Source organism: Lates calcarifer, linkage group LG4, assembly GCF_001640805.2.
Source record: "Lates calcarifer isolate ASB-BC8 linkage group LG4, TLL_Latcal_v3, whole genome shotgun sequence".
In the NCBI taxonomy this organism is placed as follows: Eukaryota; Metazoa; Chordata; class Actinopteri; family Centropomidae; genus Lates; species Lates calcarifer.
In genome coordinates, this window is record NC_066836.1 from 1,539,854 (window position 1) to 1,555,667 (window position 15,814).

Sequence of the window (15,814 nt, forward strand, 5' to 3'; positions counted from 1 at the left end):
ATTCTGCATGTAGACTTTGAGAGGCTATTTTTGGTCTCTGCCAAAATAAAAAAGGAAATGTTTTTTTAATGTACACAGGAGGTTCAGATGTGTCATTTCATTCAAACGGTCTTTGGTTTGTTTTTTCTCCCTCTGCGTCCGGTGAGGTTTGTTTTTCATTTGTGTTTCGCTGTTCAGACACTGCGCTCATTCCACATCGTATTCCACTTCCTGTGATGGATTAATGATGGTGTGTTCACAGAAATCGTGTGTGTGTGTGTGTGTGTGTGTGTGTGTGTGTGTGTGTGATGTGAGTGCAGAAACTCAGATTATTGAGGTGACCTGTGTGATCAGTCACAGGAGACAAAAGACTGTGTTTTTCCTCCACAGAGACACAGTGTCCTAATTCCATACTAAACACTAACATTGTAGATACACACCATCCTCTCATGTCAGTGCACTGTCACAACAAATCCATCTGGAACATTAGAAAGTCGTCAGCTCTGTTAGAAAAACCGTGTGAACGGTAAATTGTACGTTTCCTGACAGGTGGCAGAAGTAAACACTGAATTTGTAACATCATGTCAGTGTTATTAGTTCATGATATTTATTTATCGTCAGTGTGGGATTGAGTAACAACAGCATTTGAAGCTTTTTGCTTGTTTTTTAAGGCTGCTCTGTTCAGGGGAAGGTGGTGTCAAATGTCAAACTTTAAAGACTAACCCCAGTATTTTTGAACCTGGGCCTTATTTTCCCAAAGATTAAGATGCTTTTAGTTTAACCAGGAACATCACTGCATATCAGTGCCAGACTCCATTCACAAAAACAGGGATTTTACTGAGTTCTGCTCATTAAAATCCCCGTTTTTGTCAATGGAGTCTGGTAGAGATATATAGAGATGTTTCTGGTTAAACTAAAGGATCTGACTCTTTAATAAAAAGCTCTGTCTCTGTAGGAATCCGATCATAATGTTGTCAGACACTGAGAAGAACAATCTGAGTCTGTCAGAGACAAAAACAAGAACTTTAGTGGACGGACTTTGACTTTGTTCTTGATCAATACTGCACCAATTCCAAAGATTTTTCCCCGTCAATCATTTAACCCCAGAAACATGGAAAATAAGGCCCTGGTTCAAAAACACCAGTGTTCTTGTTAGAACTTTGACTCAGTATCACGCTGTCTTGACAGTGAGTGTCCACCTTCGCCCTGTCGGAGTTTGAAAACGAGTTCAGGTCATCATGATCAGCCTCCGCCCACCTGTCAGAGAGGAGGAGCTAAATCATTAAGCGATGCTCCGTCTAATTAAAAACTGCTCGTCTGCAGAAGACAGAACCAGAGCAGAGGTCGCCGCCTCCCCACGTGAAAATAAACCAACGTGTCGCACATTTCAGGCAGGGGCGGGGCCTCAGGCACACTGCCCCGGGTAAATATAGAGTTACAGACAGGAGGAGGTGGGTGGGGGTGCACTCAGGGACTGAAGCAGCTGCTGGCTTCAGTCGAACAGATTCAGCAATCAGTCAACTTCAAACTACCACACTGTAAAAAAAACACTCATCATGATCCAACGTTCATTCATTAAAAAGTCCCTGATCCTGAGGCTCTGCCTCCGTCTGACAGGGTGGAGCTGAACGTCACTGAGTCCACAGAAGAAAAACTGAGCTGGAAATTCATTTTATTTACTGTTAAACTCCAGTTACAAAGAGGAAACAGGAAACACTCATCAGTCCTGTGCAGACGTATAAACCAAGCCTTAAAGCTGAAGAGGAGTGGCTCTGAGTGTCTGTCTTATTTTGAACACATCCATGTGTTTATTCATGGACAACACACATTCTCCAACACGTTGTTCTTGACAGATCACAAAGGAAGTTCATGACTTTGGCTTCATGGAGTCAAACTGAGCTGAAGACCAACAGTTAATCACGTGAGACGTGAGCTGTACGTTAACACATCAGCGATGCTGAGGGTGAATAAATCTGTGTGCAGGACTGAGAGTTAAAATAGTGTCACTCTGACACTCCTCTCACTCTGGAATTGTCTCTATAAAGAGCCTCAGATCTCAGTCTCAGTCAATGTTTGGACTCTGCTCCCCAGGGGAAAGTAAAAAGGGCAGAGCTGCAGTGTTTAATCCCCAAAAACATTCCAGCACTGTGTAATCAGACCAGACAACTGTGGCTTCTTTGCATCTGTCACTGCAGAGCTGCAGAATGACTCCTAAGCTGCTGCTGATGTACATGTTTCACAGCTGCTCGCATCAACACACGAGCAAATGATGGAAAATTATGAATCAGTCTGTGTGGGTCTAACAAAGCAGAGCAGGACTTGGGTGGGGATTTCCATCTTCCCCTGCTCTGCCTCTTCCCAAAATGTCCGAGTGTCGCCTTACAAAGAGTTTTTATTTTTAGCTGGGGGGTTCGTGTGAGCACTGCAGCTCCCCCCTGAGTTTATCGCCTGGCCCAGGGCCAGAGGAGGGCTGAGTTCAGGTTCCCTTTGGATCCTGAAGCCTTTTTTAAAAGGGGTAGGTGGAGTTTCCCCTCTCTCCTGTCCCCAGACCTGAGCTTTGGTCACATCGGTTTGGTGTTGCCACTCGCCGGTCTCCCTGCTGCTGGTAACCCCAACGGTTCTGGTTCCCCTCCCCAAACTAAACCACACAACAAGTTTCAAACAAAGTTAAAGTCAGAGGTTTGAGTCGTCGAAATACAGCAATGGATCAGCACAAGTATCGCACGGCGGGCGTCCAGGAGAAGCTGGAGATCATCGGGGTGGAGGATGAGGCCGGGAACCCCATCAGCGCCCTGACCATCCTGTCGCTGCTGGAGCGCGTGGCCGGCATCATCGACAACGTCCAGTCCTGCCAGCAGCGCATGGAGGAGCGTCAGCTGGAGCTGGAGAACAACATCAAGACCATCCAGGGCGACGTCCTGAAGCTGGCCAAGGACCACACCGACACCAGCGGCACGGTGGAGAAGCTCCTGCAGAAGACCCGCAAAGTCAGCGCCAACGTCAAGGAGGTCCGGACGCGTGTCGAGAAGCAAAACGTACGAGTCAAGAAGGTGGAGTCCACGCAGGACGAGCTGCTCACCCGCAACAAGTTCCGGGTCGTCATCTATCAGGTGAGCAGGGTTTGGACGCGACAATGGGTTGAACCTTTAGAATATCTGAACTGTGACAGACTTTGTAGACGACAACCTTTTATGAAACTGCAGTTTTGACGACCAACTGATCTTTGAAGTCGTTCATCAAGCAACAATGAATCTATAGAGTTCAGTGTGAAGATTTACTGTGATTGGACGATGACGATGGTTTGTATATATATATATATCATAGATATGAGCAGGTGAACACACTGTGGTGAATCTACAGTGCAGGAGTTAAAAGGAGCCAAAAACAAGCAAGTTGAAGAGTTTTCTTTACGCTCGAGGAAGTTTTTCCGATTACTTCTCATTTAAATGACTCACTGGTTAATCAAAGAAAGATTGTCTGATAGATGAGTCCAGGTGTTTCCAAACATTTCATCTGCTTTAATTATAGTTTGTCCTTCTTTGCTTTTTCTTATGAATTACTGGATCATTTTCCGTCCTCTCTAAAAGCTGCATGCAGCCTGTGATTTGGTTTGGAACCAATGGATTCATGATAGTTGGTGTAATTATTGGTTGCAGCTTTAGTCATTTAGTAATGCTTGAAGTCACAGTGAAATGGAAGAGCCAGAGCATCTTTAGCCTCAGTCATGTGATGTATTTCCCAATGAAACTGAATATATATGTGTGTGGGGGGTTAAAATTAGGAGAGGGACTGAATCAGATGGGTGTGGTTCAGCAGATACGAGGTGTGGATATGGAGGTTTGAGGACTGTTAGGCTTCAGTCGTTTAAATAAAGTAAAAATAAATCTGCTCGACTTCTGCAGAGACGCTGTCTTTATGTCCGACTCCATCCGTCTTCATAAGAAGCTGATGGATCTTTAATGGTGTAAAAAAACAACAGAAAAGCTCAAATAAGAATCTCTGCATTCAGTCAATATAAGAGGCAGTCCCAGGACGTCGAGAAAGAGCAGCTGCACTCTGGATTATCAGATCCAGGGTCCGGTCCAGGTTTCCGTTTACGAGGAACTGGAGCATAATTAAGTTAAGTATCAAAAGTAAAGCAGAGTCATTCCCTCAGGCCGAACAAACTGTGTGCCAAGCAGCGAGATCTTAACTCAAATGAACTCTGACTCAATTCATTAAGCTGTGGGCGCAGGGAGAGGCCGAGCGGGGATGTGAGGAAATGAAAGGTGGTTTAAGTTCAAACACTTACGAGCCATCGACCCCGCAACACCGGCAATTTATAGAAAAGCATCCTCATTACTCTGAGAGGGCGCGCTGTCATCCGGCAACCTTAATCAGGTCAGGTGAAACGCACGAAAACAAGATGATGCACTTCAGGGTTTTATCAGTAATCTGAAACACTCCACACAAACACACACAGTGAAGTGTTTTTAGAAATCAGCAGCAACATGCTGAGTCACCTCCAAACATGAAGGGCAGAAAAACCAACCAAACGAGGTGTCTCTCACGATGCGTCCTCTGAAAGAGCAGAGACGCTGAGGACTGAGGAGACTGTCGCTGTTGAAGAGATGGACAGACTTTGTAATAGCAGTAAATTGGAGTTCTGTGGAACTTAACTTGTCAGATGACAGACAGAAAATGACATTTCTGTGAACTCAGACGACTTTAATGGTGATCAAAGACGCTGTGCACATGGCTGCAGGCTGTACGAGTGCAGCTTTGGTCACACAGGAGGAGCTGCAGCCTCAGAGTGTGGAGTCACACACAAGAAAAACTAACACAGCAAGATCAATTCACTGAGACTCGAAACCATTTCAGTTCATGATCGCATGGTGCAGGACCTGCAGAAAACCCCAGGATGACAAATTAATTCATTAAGTGTCTAACAACATTATGAGAGGATTCCTACAGAGACAGAGCTTTTTATTAAAGAGGAAACATCAGTTTATATCTCTACCAGACTCCATTGATAAAAACAGGGATTTAACCAGGAGCTGCTGGAATACCACTGCCTCCATCTGTTAGTGTGTCTGTGTTACTGGTAGAGATATATAGAGATGTTTCCTCTTTGATAAAAAGCTCTGTCTCTGTAGGAACCTTGTCCATAATGTCACAGTTTGTGCCTGTAATCTTTGAACCACACACAGCTCTGCAGATATACGTTCAGCACTCAGAACCCGATGGAGACGCTGTCCTCGTTAACATCCACACTTCAGAATAGTAACCGGAGCGCTATGTGCTGCTAACAGCTGCTGTGGATCCGTGACAGAGAGACCTATTCTGGGATCACAGCATTCTCCCTCTCTGCCATGAGGGACACGCTATAAACTGCCGTCAACCAGAACCAGGATCTGACATGGCAGCGTATCACAGGGGGGTGGGGGTGGGGGGGGTCAGTCATCCTGACCTGCTGCTGCAAGGACCCCGCCCCATCAAACACCTACAGCAAGACGTAATGATGAATGAAGACACTGTGAGACTGTCACTTTGTGGAGACAGATCCATCACCTGTCGTTTTCAGGCAGTAAAGACATCGTCCAGGACGAAGACTTAAGTCGCAGTCGTTCCTCACTTAGCTCTGTGATGTTAATGCAGCTGAACCACGTGTTCACTCAGTGTGCACCACCTGTCCTGAGGTCAACTGTACAAAGTGTTCCTGTGTTTGTTCCAGATGGAGCTAGCTGACACGCTGGACGTAGCATCTGGTTTAAAGTACTTTAGCCATTTAGCACCAGCGCTGAGAGACGAGTGGCCTTCAGGTCCGGAGGGCAGACGACCAGTCACCTTTAATTCTTCAGTGTAGGTTCAGGGATCATCAGCAGACTCTGCTTGTAGAGACGCATTAAAGTGATCAGCAAACCTCGTCATCAGTCATCAGTCATCAGTCAGTACCTTCAGTGTGTTTAAGGTGTAAAGAACAGGACTCTGTAATGTAACAAGTCATTTCCACAGTGAACAAAACTGTCACCTACTGGTGTCAGCACTCCTCCCTCATAGAAAATAACCACAGTTTCAGAGGACCTCTGACCTCTGACCTCTGACCTTTGATTTAAACATGGGGATCACATCCTCAGAGCTGTTGGAAGGTCCATTTTTTCTCTTCTGATGGAGCTAGGCTAGCAGTTTCCCCCTGCTTCCAGTCTTTGTGCTAAGCTATGCTAAACACATGGACCCCTCTGTGTACTGGACACACAGAAATACAACTGATCTAACTGACGTTCATTTCTCTGATAACTGCAGCACAGTGGAGGATGTATATTTCACATGGACAGTTGTTGCAGCAGCTGTTGATCAATACTGCACAGAGATCATCTTCAGCCACAAAGAGTGAGGTGTGTGTCCCTCACCTCACTCTTTGTGTTTCTGTAGTTTTAGTGGAGCCTGGTCCCGGGCGGCTCTGGCTTCCTCTGCGTCCTGCCCGCAGAGACAGTCACAGTGTTAAGTTTCCTCATGACTGATGTGCTGTCGGTTATTCTGAGGCCTCCGTTCATCTCCTAATATAGAGCTTCAGCTGTGGTCATTTAACAGGAAGCAACAAGCGGTTTGTTAGAGACAGTCGTCGCCAGCGGCTGAATAATGAAGGCCGGGGACAGAGGGCAGTAATAAGAAAAAGATAAATGGCTGCTGGTTTACACCCAGGGCCACTCCGCCCCAACTGTTGTTCACAACACTGGACATTAGAGGACGATGTGTAATTTTAGAGGAGCTAATGGCTTTTAGTTTGTGATATTTCTGCTGTGTGGCAGCGAGAGAAGCTGAGCAATGAGTTAAACTGCACAGTTTAAACAAGAGCTCCCACACCTCCACAGGACATCGTGTGAGCTGTAATGTTGATGTGTGTCTGTGGAACTGTGGTTCTTCAGGTTGGATCTCCCTCTGACTGAGTGAGAGTCAGCAGATTAATCTGCTGGAATCAGACCAGAGAGTTCAGACTGAAGCTGAACTGTAGATCAGTTAAAAACCAGCGTTCGTCTCTGAGATCCAGGAAACTGACGGAAACATCAAGAGTTAGAAACAGAGTTTCCTGTTCCAGAGGGAGAAGGGGATCATGGGTAATGTGTGTTTGAGTTCAGTCCAGTGTCTGCAGGGGGCGCTGCTGCTCAGTGAAGTTACAATGTGTTGCTTTAAAGGCTTCATACACCTTTTCAGAAGGTCAAAAACAGTGACAATTAAAACTCTTCAGAGTCTGAAGCTGCAGCATCAACAGTCTCTGTCTCTCCTGACAAATACAGGCAGATATACAGGAATGATTTCAGCCAGTCAGGATTTTCTATCTAACGAAACAGCAATAAAACCCAAGTCTACGACTACTTGAACATGTTAAGGTGATCAATGGTTAAAACAAGAAACTACCAGAACTCAAAACCTCCCACAAAACTTTCAAATATACTCAAAAACATCTGGAGTTCATCTTTGTTTGTTTGAGCTGTAATGAGAACTGTGATCACTGGATTAGATTTAGTAAAATCTATGTTTTTATCCTGAGGTTCTGGTGATGGATTTGGTCTCGGAGCCTGAACCTCCTGACTCTCTCTCTCTCTCTCTCTCTCTCTCTCCACCCGAGGTTATTAATACATGCATCGACCCACATTCCCTGCCGGTGTAATTATTGTGTCATTCGTGGTGTGTGGACGCGCTCTGATGACTCCGCCCTGATTAATGAGTGTGATCGTTGCAGGTGGCCGCTGCTTAATTAGGATTAATTGGCTTTCACATCCAAAGTCACCTGTAGGGCGCAGCAGGTGGAGCAGGCCCGGGACGAGGTTCCTCCAGGGGCTGGGTTCTTTCTGCTGGCTGACAGGAAAAATAAGACAATCCTGCTTTTATAAGAGGATCAGATAAAGGTTTGGCAACTATTTAAAAAGACAGAGAGGAAAATGAAAACCAGAACTGTCAGAGCTGAATGATTCAGACACATTGATGCAAACTCATGTCATTAAATCAAATATTTCTTTTTCCTGAGATAAAGTCTGATCACTTCTAAAATGTGTTGAAACAATATCATCACAGATCAATCACAGACTGATGGATTTAAAACCTTAAATTGATAGCAGCCTAATGTTTCAGTGCAGTATTGATCAATTAGATTCTGTAAAAGGACCGTGGTAAAATCTGCTCAAGATTTCTAAATCAGGACTCAGACTCATGCAGATGCACTTCAAATATCTGAACCACGTTTCATCACAGTCCATACAGTAGTTGTTTGGACAGACCAACCTCGGCCCCGCTGCTGAGTCCATGATGGTGTCATTATTATCGGCCATCTTAGGTTACAGGTGTTGTTCCTGGCAGCAGCTTCCTGTCTGAATGAGGCTCAGTTACTTCTCATCTGTAAAAATAGAAAAACATGATCTCATGAAGATGCCGGTGCGTTGGAGGCGAGCGGCTGCAGGTCCGGAGGATCTCAGAGGAATATCATGTTTTCCATCTGAGCTTCCATCGTCTCAACGAGCGGCGCAGTCATTTATTCCTAATGCACAGAGGAGACAGATGAGAGGACGGCTATCAGTTTCATCTGTGCGTGTCCTGTACGCAGACCCAGGTCCAGGACGTCAAAGAGGAATGTCTTATTAACTGATCTGCAGTTTCAAAACTTTGAAGAGCAAAGCAGACGGACGATAAGCAGGAAGGTTCAGACGAGCGCTGAGATGAAAAACACAGCAGGACTCAGCTTAAAGGGCTGGAACATGTCGGCGAGGATCAGAGTCAGACGTGTCAGATGGATATCAGTCTCATCTCTGTGCATATGTGTTTAGCCTAGCTTAGCATGAAGACCAGAAGCAGGTGAAAACACCTGTAATGTTTGACGACAGGTGTGTGAGGCCTGTCACTCTGCTGCACTGTGTGTTGTCAGGTTATTTATACAACAGATGCTGAACCCACTGTCCTGTGTGTTTCCTTCTCTGCAGGGTGAGGCAGAGGTCCCATCAGTGGCCGTCACTAAGTCTCCTAAAGGACCAGGTCTGGAGGGGCTGGAGATCGAGCCCGACTCCTACGACATCCCCGCCGACCTCTCCTCTGATGAGGAGTACCTGAGCGTGGAGGAGACCGACTCCTCACGAGCCGCTCGCCTCAAGAAGTCAGTGGTGAAGAGCACGGAGACACTGAAGGCCGCCTTCTCCAAGGAGAACATGAGCAAAACCAAAGACAACCTGGGCACCAAGTTCCACAACCTGGGCGAGAAGGTCATGCCGCCCGAGCGGAGGGAGAAGATGCACCAGGCCGGCGAGCGGCTGAAGCAGTCCGGCGGGAGGCTGAAGGAGAACATCGCCAAGAAAGCTCCGAGCAAAGAGACCTTCCGCATCAAGCTGAAGAAGGAGAGAGCCGTCGCCGAGGGCCAGGAGGGCGCCGAGGCCGAGGCCGGTGACGAGGCCCAGAACTCCCCGGGGGTCACCTACACCGAGGTCGGCCTGGAAACCAAGAGGGAGGGGCCTGTGGAGGAGGCCAGCGCCACCCGGATAGGAGGGGAGGATTACAGGAAGTAGATCAGATGTGACAGGACGGCGCTGACATGAAGAGGAGGCGGGACACTCGTGAAAGATTTAGAGAGAAGGTCTGTGATTGGTCGACATCAAGGATGGACATTTGAATTAGTCTGAATGTTGAGATGGGTGTTGGTACTGAAACCAAATATTTCACTGTATGAACTGGTTATTTATTAAATCTGAAAATTCAAGTCAGGTCAGTCCATTAAAGGTCACCTGCTGACAGTTTAAACCACTGGATCTGAAACAAAGTCAGACATGAATGTGAGAATCTTTATTTGTGATGCACTAAGAAGAAAACGTCCCTAATGTGAATGTTTGACTAATCAACAGCTCGCGTTGTGATTAGTAACCAGGGTCAAAGTGCAGAGGAGGTTGAAGTTTATTTGCACAAGAAAGAAAAGAAGGAAAAGGAAAGATGACAGAGAGCTGACAAAACTCTGAGACAGGACGACGAATGTTGGTGTGAAGTTTGTGTCTCGATCTTTTATCTGGATGTACATATGATGTTGTACATACTGCCAAAAGCAGGGAGGTGAAATTGGTCCGTACAGGCCTCAGCTGGTCTCTGAGACGCCTGGAGAGAACAGAACATAACAGATTCAACGTCAGGCTGGTTTCTGTACGCTACATATTAGGAGTTAGAGGGAGATGAAGTTAGAGGAAACTTTGTGGTGCTTCAGAGCGACATCAGTGAGAGACGTTCAAGCTGCACCAGACAAAGACAAAGGAACCTTTTATATCATCATGTTCCAGCTTTTTATTGAAGCCATGTGAAATATTGAAAACCAGGAAATCCACAGATTGATCCTGAAATATCCAGTGTTACTAGTTCAACCAAACCTCAACATGACTTTGATTTTAACTGATCTTTGTCCAGTGCAGCTTTAAGTCTGAGCAGCACGTGTAGTAACCAGAAATAAAACCAATAAAAACCTGTGTGATGGTGACACAGAGCTGATCCCATCAGAACAAACTGTAATTACTCCTGTGAAAGTGGAGGTGGTGGTATCAGGCGGTCTGAGCTCTGCTGTTGGTGCCTTTGAAGCTTTTTGTGCACTGCTGCCTTTTAGTGAATGAATGTTTTATTTGATTCTTTGCTGCTTGATATTCATAGTTGGATTCTGAAGCTCAGAGAACGAGTTTAGTTTCTGTTTAGTTTCTGGAGCTTCAGGCAGATACTGCTTTTATAATGCTGCAGTGTCTTATTCTGAAAAACATACTGCACTTCCTGTATAGCTTTAAACCTGTATTGCTGCTGGTGAGTGGGTTTAATGCAGTAGACTGATAGTATTTGGTTTGAACGTTTTTAACAAGGTTTCATTTCTTACATGTGTGTACATTTTTTCATTTTGGATCACAGCTCACTTTCCTTATTGTGCTCTGTTGCCATTTTTACAGTCACCTGAGTCCAGTGTTAACGCTTTCAAATGAAAATCAGCTGATTGTGTGTGTGTACAATACCCAGCATCACATATGAATAATTTTTGTTTTGTTTTTGTATAAATAAAGTTCTCATGAAACCTGAGTCCACAGCAACGTCCAGAGAACACCAGCTCATCAGGATGGATGATGGATGGATGAATGGATGATGGATGATGGATGGATGATGGGTAATGGATGGATGATGGATGATGGATGGATGGGTGATGGATGATGGATGGATGGATGATGGATGGATGATGAATGGATGATGGATGGATGATGGATGGATGATGGATGATGGATGATGGATGATGAATGGATGATGGATGATGGATGGATGGATGATGGATGGATGATGGATGATGGATGGATGATGGATGGATGATGGATGGATGATGAATGGATAATGGATGATGGATGGATGATGGATGATGGATGATGAATGGATGATGGATGATGGATGGATGATGGATGATGGATGATGGATGGATGATGAATGGATGGATGATGAATGGATGGATGATGGATGGATGATGGATGATGGATGGATGGGTGATGGTGATGAATGGATGATGAATGGATGGATGATGAATGGATGGATGATGGATGGATGATGGATGGATAATGGATGATGGATGGATGGATGGATGATGGATGGATGATGGATGATGGATGATGGATGATGGATGGATGGATGATGAATGGATGGATGATGGATGGATGATGGATGATGGATGGATGGGTGATGGGTGATGAATGGATGATGGATGGGTGATGGATGGGTGACGGATGGATGGATGGATGATGGATGATGGATGATGAATGGATGATGGGTGATGGATGGGTGATGAATGGATGATGGATGGATGATGGATGATGGATGATGAATGGATGATGGATGATGGATGTCTAACAGTGACTTTTCCAGGTAAATGTGAATGTGAGTGAACTTCACAGTTTAATATCAGTAGAGTAAAGTCAGTGTTCAGTCACAGTCGGTCCATGTAGGAATATTCTCATCTATTTCACTGTAACTCTGATGATCGTTTCCTTCAGGTCTGCTCCTGTGGTCCTCAGTAATGGTTTCACAGATGTGTGGTTTTATCAGTAAGGTTTGTGTTTAACAGCAGAGTCTCAGATCATCTCTCCCCTCTGTCTCTGTCCTCCACTGATCTCATCTATCTGTGGCTCAAATTAAATCACAACTCAATGTCTGCTTGAGCAAAACACGATCACTCAACTGAGTCAGCACAGTCCCGTAGATTCACCTCTCCGGCGGTGTTGGCCTCTAAATGAAATGCCAATCATTCCCACTCCTGCTCTGGAGGGAATTTACAGTTCAGCTTGTCTCCGTGTGGCCGGAGGTCGCAGCAGCAGTTTGTCAAGTGTGAATTTATTGGCCCTAAAACAAACACCGGGGCCCTCATTTCCTCAAAGAGTCCAATCAAACCAGCCAGCGGCAACATAAACCCTGTAAAGATGAGGGATGGTAACAGAAGCTCTGGAGGAAGAATCATCACAAACAGACATGTTATCTGCAGAGTGGGAGTCAGCTTTCATCTGAGACTAGACCAGGTCCAAGTGGATGTTACTTTAACACAGTTATATCAGTGTTTAAGCTCACACACTGTTTGTACAGTAACTACTTGGATCCATCATTAATATCTAACATGGCCTCCAACTAGTCTCTGATCCACACGCCCACAGTCATTAGTTGATGTCAAACAGGCAGTGAACAGCAGTGTTAAAGTCCCATGTCCATCAACATCCCTCTTTACACCACCTGACTTCCTCCTTTGCTCCTGTCATAATCTCTACAGCCAGCAGAGGGCGTACTAAGCAGCTGCACAGACGACCTTTACGGTCGTTCTGAAGGTTTCCTTGTCAGTGAGCAGCAGGTAGATCGAGTGTGAGTGACTCTGATCTGCAGGTCGTCAGCTGCTGCTGCGTCTAATTTCAGCGCCGCTGCTTTTTATAACCTTGACAAACTTAGACAGATGACACCGCCGCCGCCGCCTGCACCTCCACCCAGAAATATCGGGCACTGCTTTTATCGTTACCGGGTTGTCACGGCAACTGTGCCCATCAGAGCTTCAGAGGAGTGGAGCAAAGTGACATTAATTAATTTCCCCCCACATTCAGATCTGAGATGGTGTGGCTCGTGATAACTGTGTTGCTCTGCAGTGTTTCTCCTCCAGCAAAGCAGCGCCATAATTTAGATTTATTTCAGTGCTTATGAGAGAGAGGCACAGAGACAGAGATAGAGATGCCGCTATGGAGAGTTGCATTCAGCTCCATCTGTTTGTTATGCATTAGCTGAGCACAATTGAGCTCTTCAAGCAATCTGTTGAAGGGAAACGGCCTCGGGTGATTCGAGTGCAGTGAAGGGAAAGAGGAGCTCCGTCTGCTGATCCACGGCTCCATTACGACATTTTCATCTTCTCCCTCAGAGTGTGAACACTTCTCCTCCTGAGCCAGACAACCTGCAGGTATTTCTCTCTCAGATTGACTTGTCAAATCTGCTCCTTCAGCAGCGTAACATGCATTAGCACTTTCACAGGTTGGATTTCCATTTCCATTCAGTCAGGAGTGAACCTGAAGAGAAGAACCAACATTCAGGGATCTGTTCGGTTTTATTTCACCAGATTCATCCTGTGGAAAGCCAAACTCTGCAGCTACAATCCAGGAAGTGTCTGCTTTAAAATGGTCTTGTAGAGGTGTACTCATGTTTTTCTTTTGTCCACTGTGACAGCGACAAGACCACAGAAGAAGAAGAAGGAGTCAGTAGTGACTGCGAGAGTTTGAAAAACATGCTGCATTTCTGCAGCGTCTGAAAAATCGACCCTGTCCCAGATTACATTTCTATACCACTCATTTCCAACATCAGCATAAAGCAGGAACATGATAACACCTGATGGAAGGATTTAACCACTCTGTTCCAGCCTCAGCCACAGCTTTCCCAACAGGAGGACAGAGAGGAGAGAACAGATGAACCATTTTCACCAGAGTGACAATAAACGCAACATTTACTGCTCTGTTTGTTTACTGACGGGGTTTCTTCCCCCCACAGCAACAATTTGGCCTCAACACAGAAGCAGCAGGTGGAGCTGTTTAATTTGTCTGAATCGTCCATATTTCAGATATTATGAATCACTGGTTGTAGTTTCAGTTTGGTTTTTGGTTTCCAGATGATCCAAACCACTGAATTCACAAGAATAATCCAAAATAATAACAATCTAAGTTTCCATAAAACCAAAAAACCTGCGACCACAGCAGCTCGTCCCAACATGGTTTCATCTAAAATCTGATCCATCAGGCCACGACCCAAACCCTGCTGTGGGTTTATCCTTTAATGGCTAGGGCTGCAACTAATGATTGATCTGATTATCAATTTATCAATTGGCCTAAAAAACATCCCAATCATCCACAACATCCAACAAATATTCAGCTTCCCCTGCTGAGTGTTGTAATTACTGTTGCAGCTATGGCAGCTGTTGGGTGGTGTGACTTTAAAGAAAGAAACAAAGGGAATCTGTGTGCACAGCTGAACCACCTCCCTGATCAGGAACATCTCCTCCAGACCTGTGAACTGAATGAGTGTGGAAATCCTGCCGGTGCACAGAGTGTGTGTGAATGGACTTTTTCAGTGGGTGGGATCTAATCGCTTCGCCTGTCAGTCGGTTTTCCGGGAACATAATGACTCATCAAGCTGTGAAAAAGAGATCGTTTTCTTTCCGAAATGACAAATCCAGCGTTTGAAAGAACTGACACCTTCTGTTAGTGAAGTGAGCGCTGACACGTCGGCAGAGGAAGTGGAATACTAATGAAGCTGTGAGCCCATCACGTGGAACTATTAACAGCATGAAATCCTGCCTCTTTACACCTGCACTGATTATTTTTAGCCACACGTTTTCAGCAGAAGCGAGTAGTGAACACATCATGAACGTGTCCTGATGAGCAAACAGCTGCTTACTTCCACATCCAGCAGTTACAGAGCAGCATGGTGATTGATGGGCAGTGATTCCTCTCTCTTTTAGCTCTGTCTTTGGTCTCTACCTCCTCCTGAGAAACATATCTGAAAGACTTGATATGTCTGCTTTGTTCCTGTAAGCGAGACCCAAACCCAAACCAAAAAGTTGTTGTTGGTAATGGCTGATTATATAAAGCACTGGTGACTGATTCAAAGGAGCAGTGTGCAGGATTTACTGCCATCTAGTGGTGAGAACACAGATTACAGCCGACTGATTCTCTGTCCTCTGAACTCTCATCATCTGTCAAGAAACTGTAATCTGTCACGTTTTGTTGTGTTTATCTCCTCTCCTCCTGTTTCAGTCGTTAGTTAAGTTATTAAGTGTCTTTAAAGTCGAAGGTGGACAGACGTGAATCCCATTTGGATTCTCCACTTTTAAATTTCCATGTAGGGAGGTAAATATACAGTTCAACACACAGTGTGTATGATATGTTGTGTGAGGTAGAGATACCTCAGATAAATCCTCCCCATTACCTTGATGACTGTGTCAACCCCCACATGGTCATTTAAAAACATCACCTATCATCCCTAGAAAACATCCAGTGAAATAATGCCTCTCAGATAGCAGTTATTTTTGTGCAAAAGGCATAAATAGCCTTTGAATGACGCCCTGCGGGCTGATAAGCTTCCTGCTGGCCCTCAGGCGAGGCCTCTCTGCAGCCGCCGCTCATTACCGCCTCGCTCAGGTTAAGCCATGGATCCACCTCTGCCTCTCCCCCCAATTACCTGTCCATCGAACGCCGGCAAAGCCAAGAAAAGGAGGCCAGGCCACAGGCTGACACGCTGTCTGGCTGCACCGAGCCTGTAATCACACCAGGGCAGAGATGAAGCCAAGTTTCCTCTCTCCACAGAC

At 45.6% G+C, this 15,814-nt stretch overlaps 1 protein-coding gene across 1 annotated transcript; it reads left to right on the forward strand.

Annotated features, from left to right (window-relative positions):
* The first annotated feature begins 2,498 nt into the window (after window positions 1–2,498).
* On the forward strand, window positions 2,499–11,034 carry cavin4a (caveolae associated protein 4a). Its single transcript, XM_018674961.2, has 2 exons — window positions 2,499–3,089; window positions 8,931–11,034. The coding sequence occupies exons 1-2, from the start codon at window positions 2,682–2,684 to the stop codon at window positions 9,504–9,506; spliced, it is 984 nt and encodes a 327-aa protein (XP_018530477.1). The 5' UTR covers window positions 2,499–2,681; the 3' UTR covers window positions 9,507–11,034.
* Window positions 11,035–15,814: the final 4,780 nt, after the last annotated feature.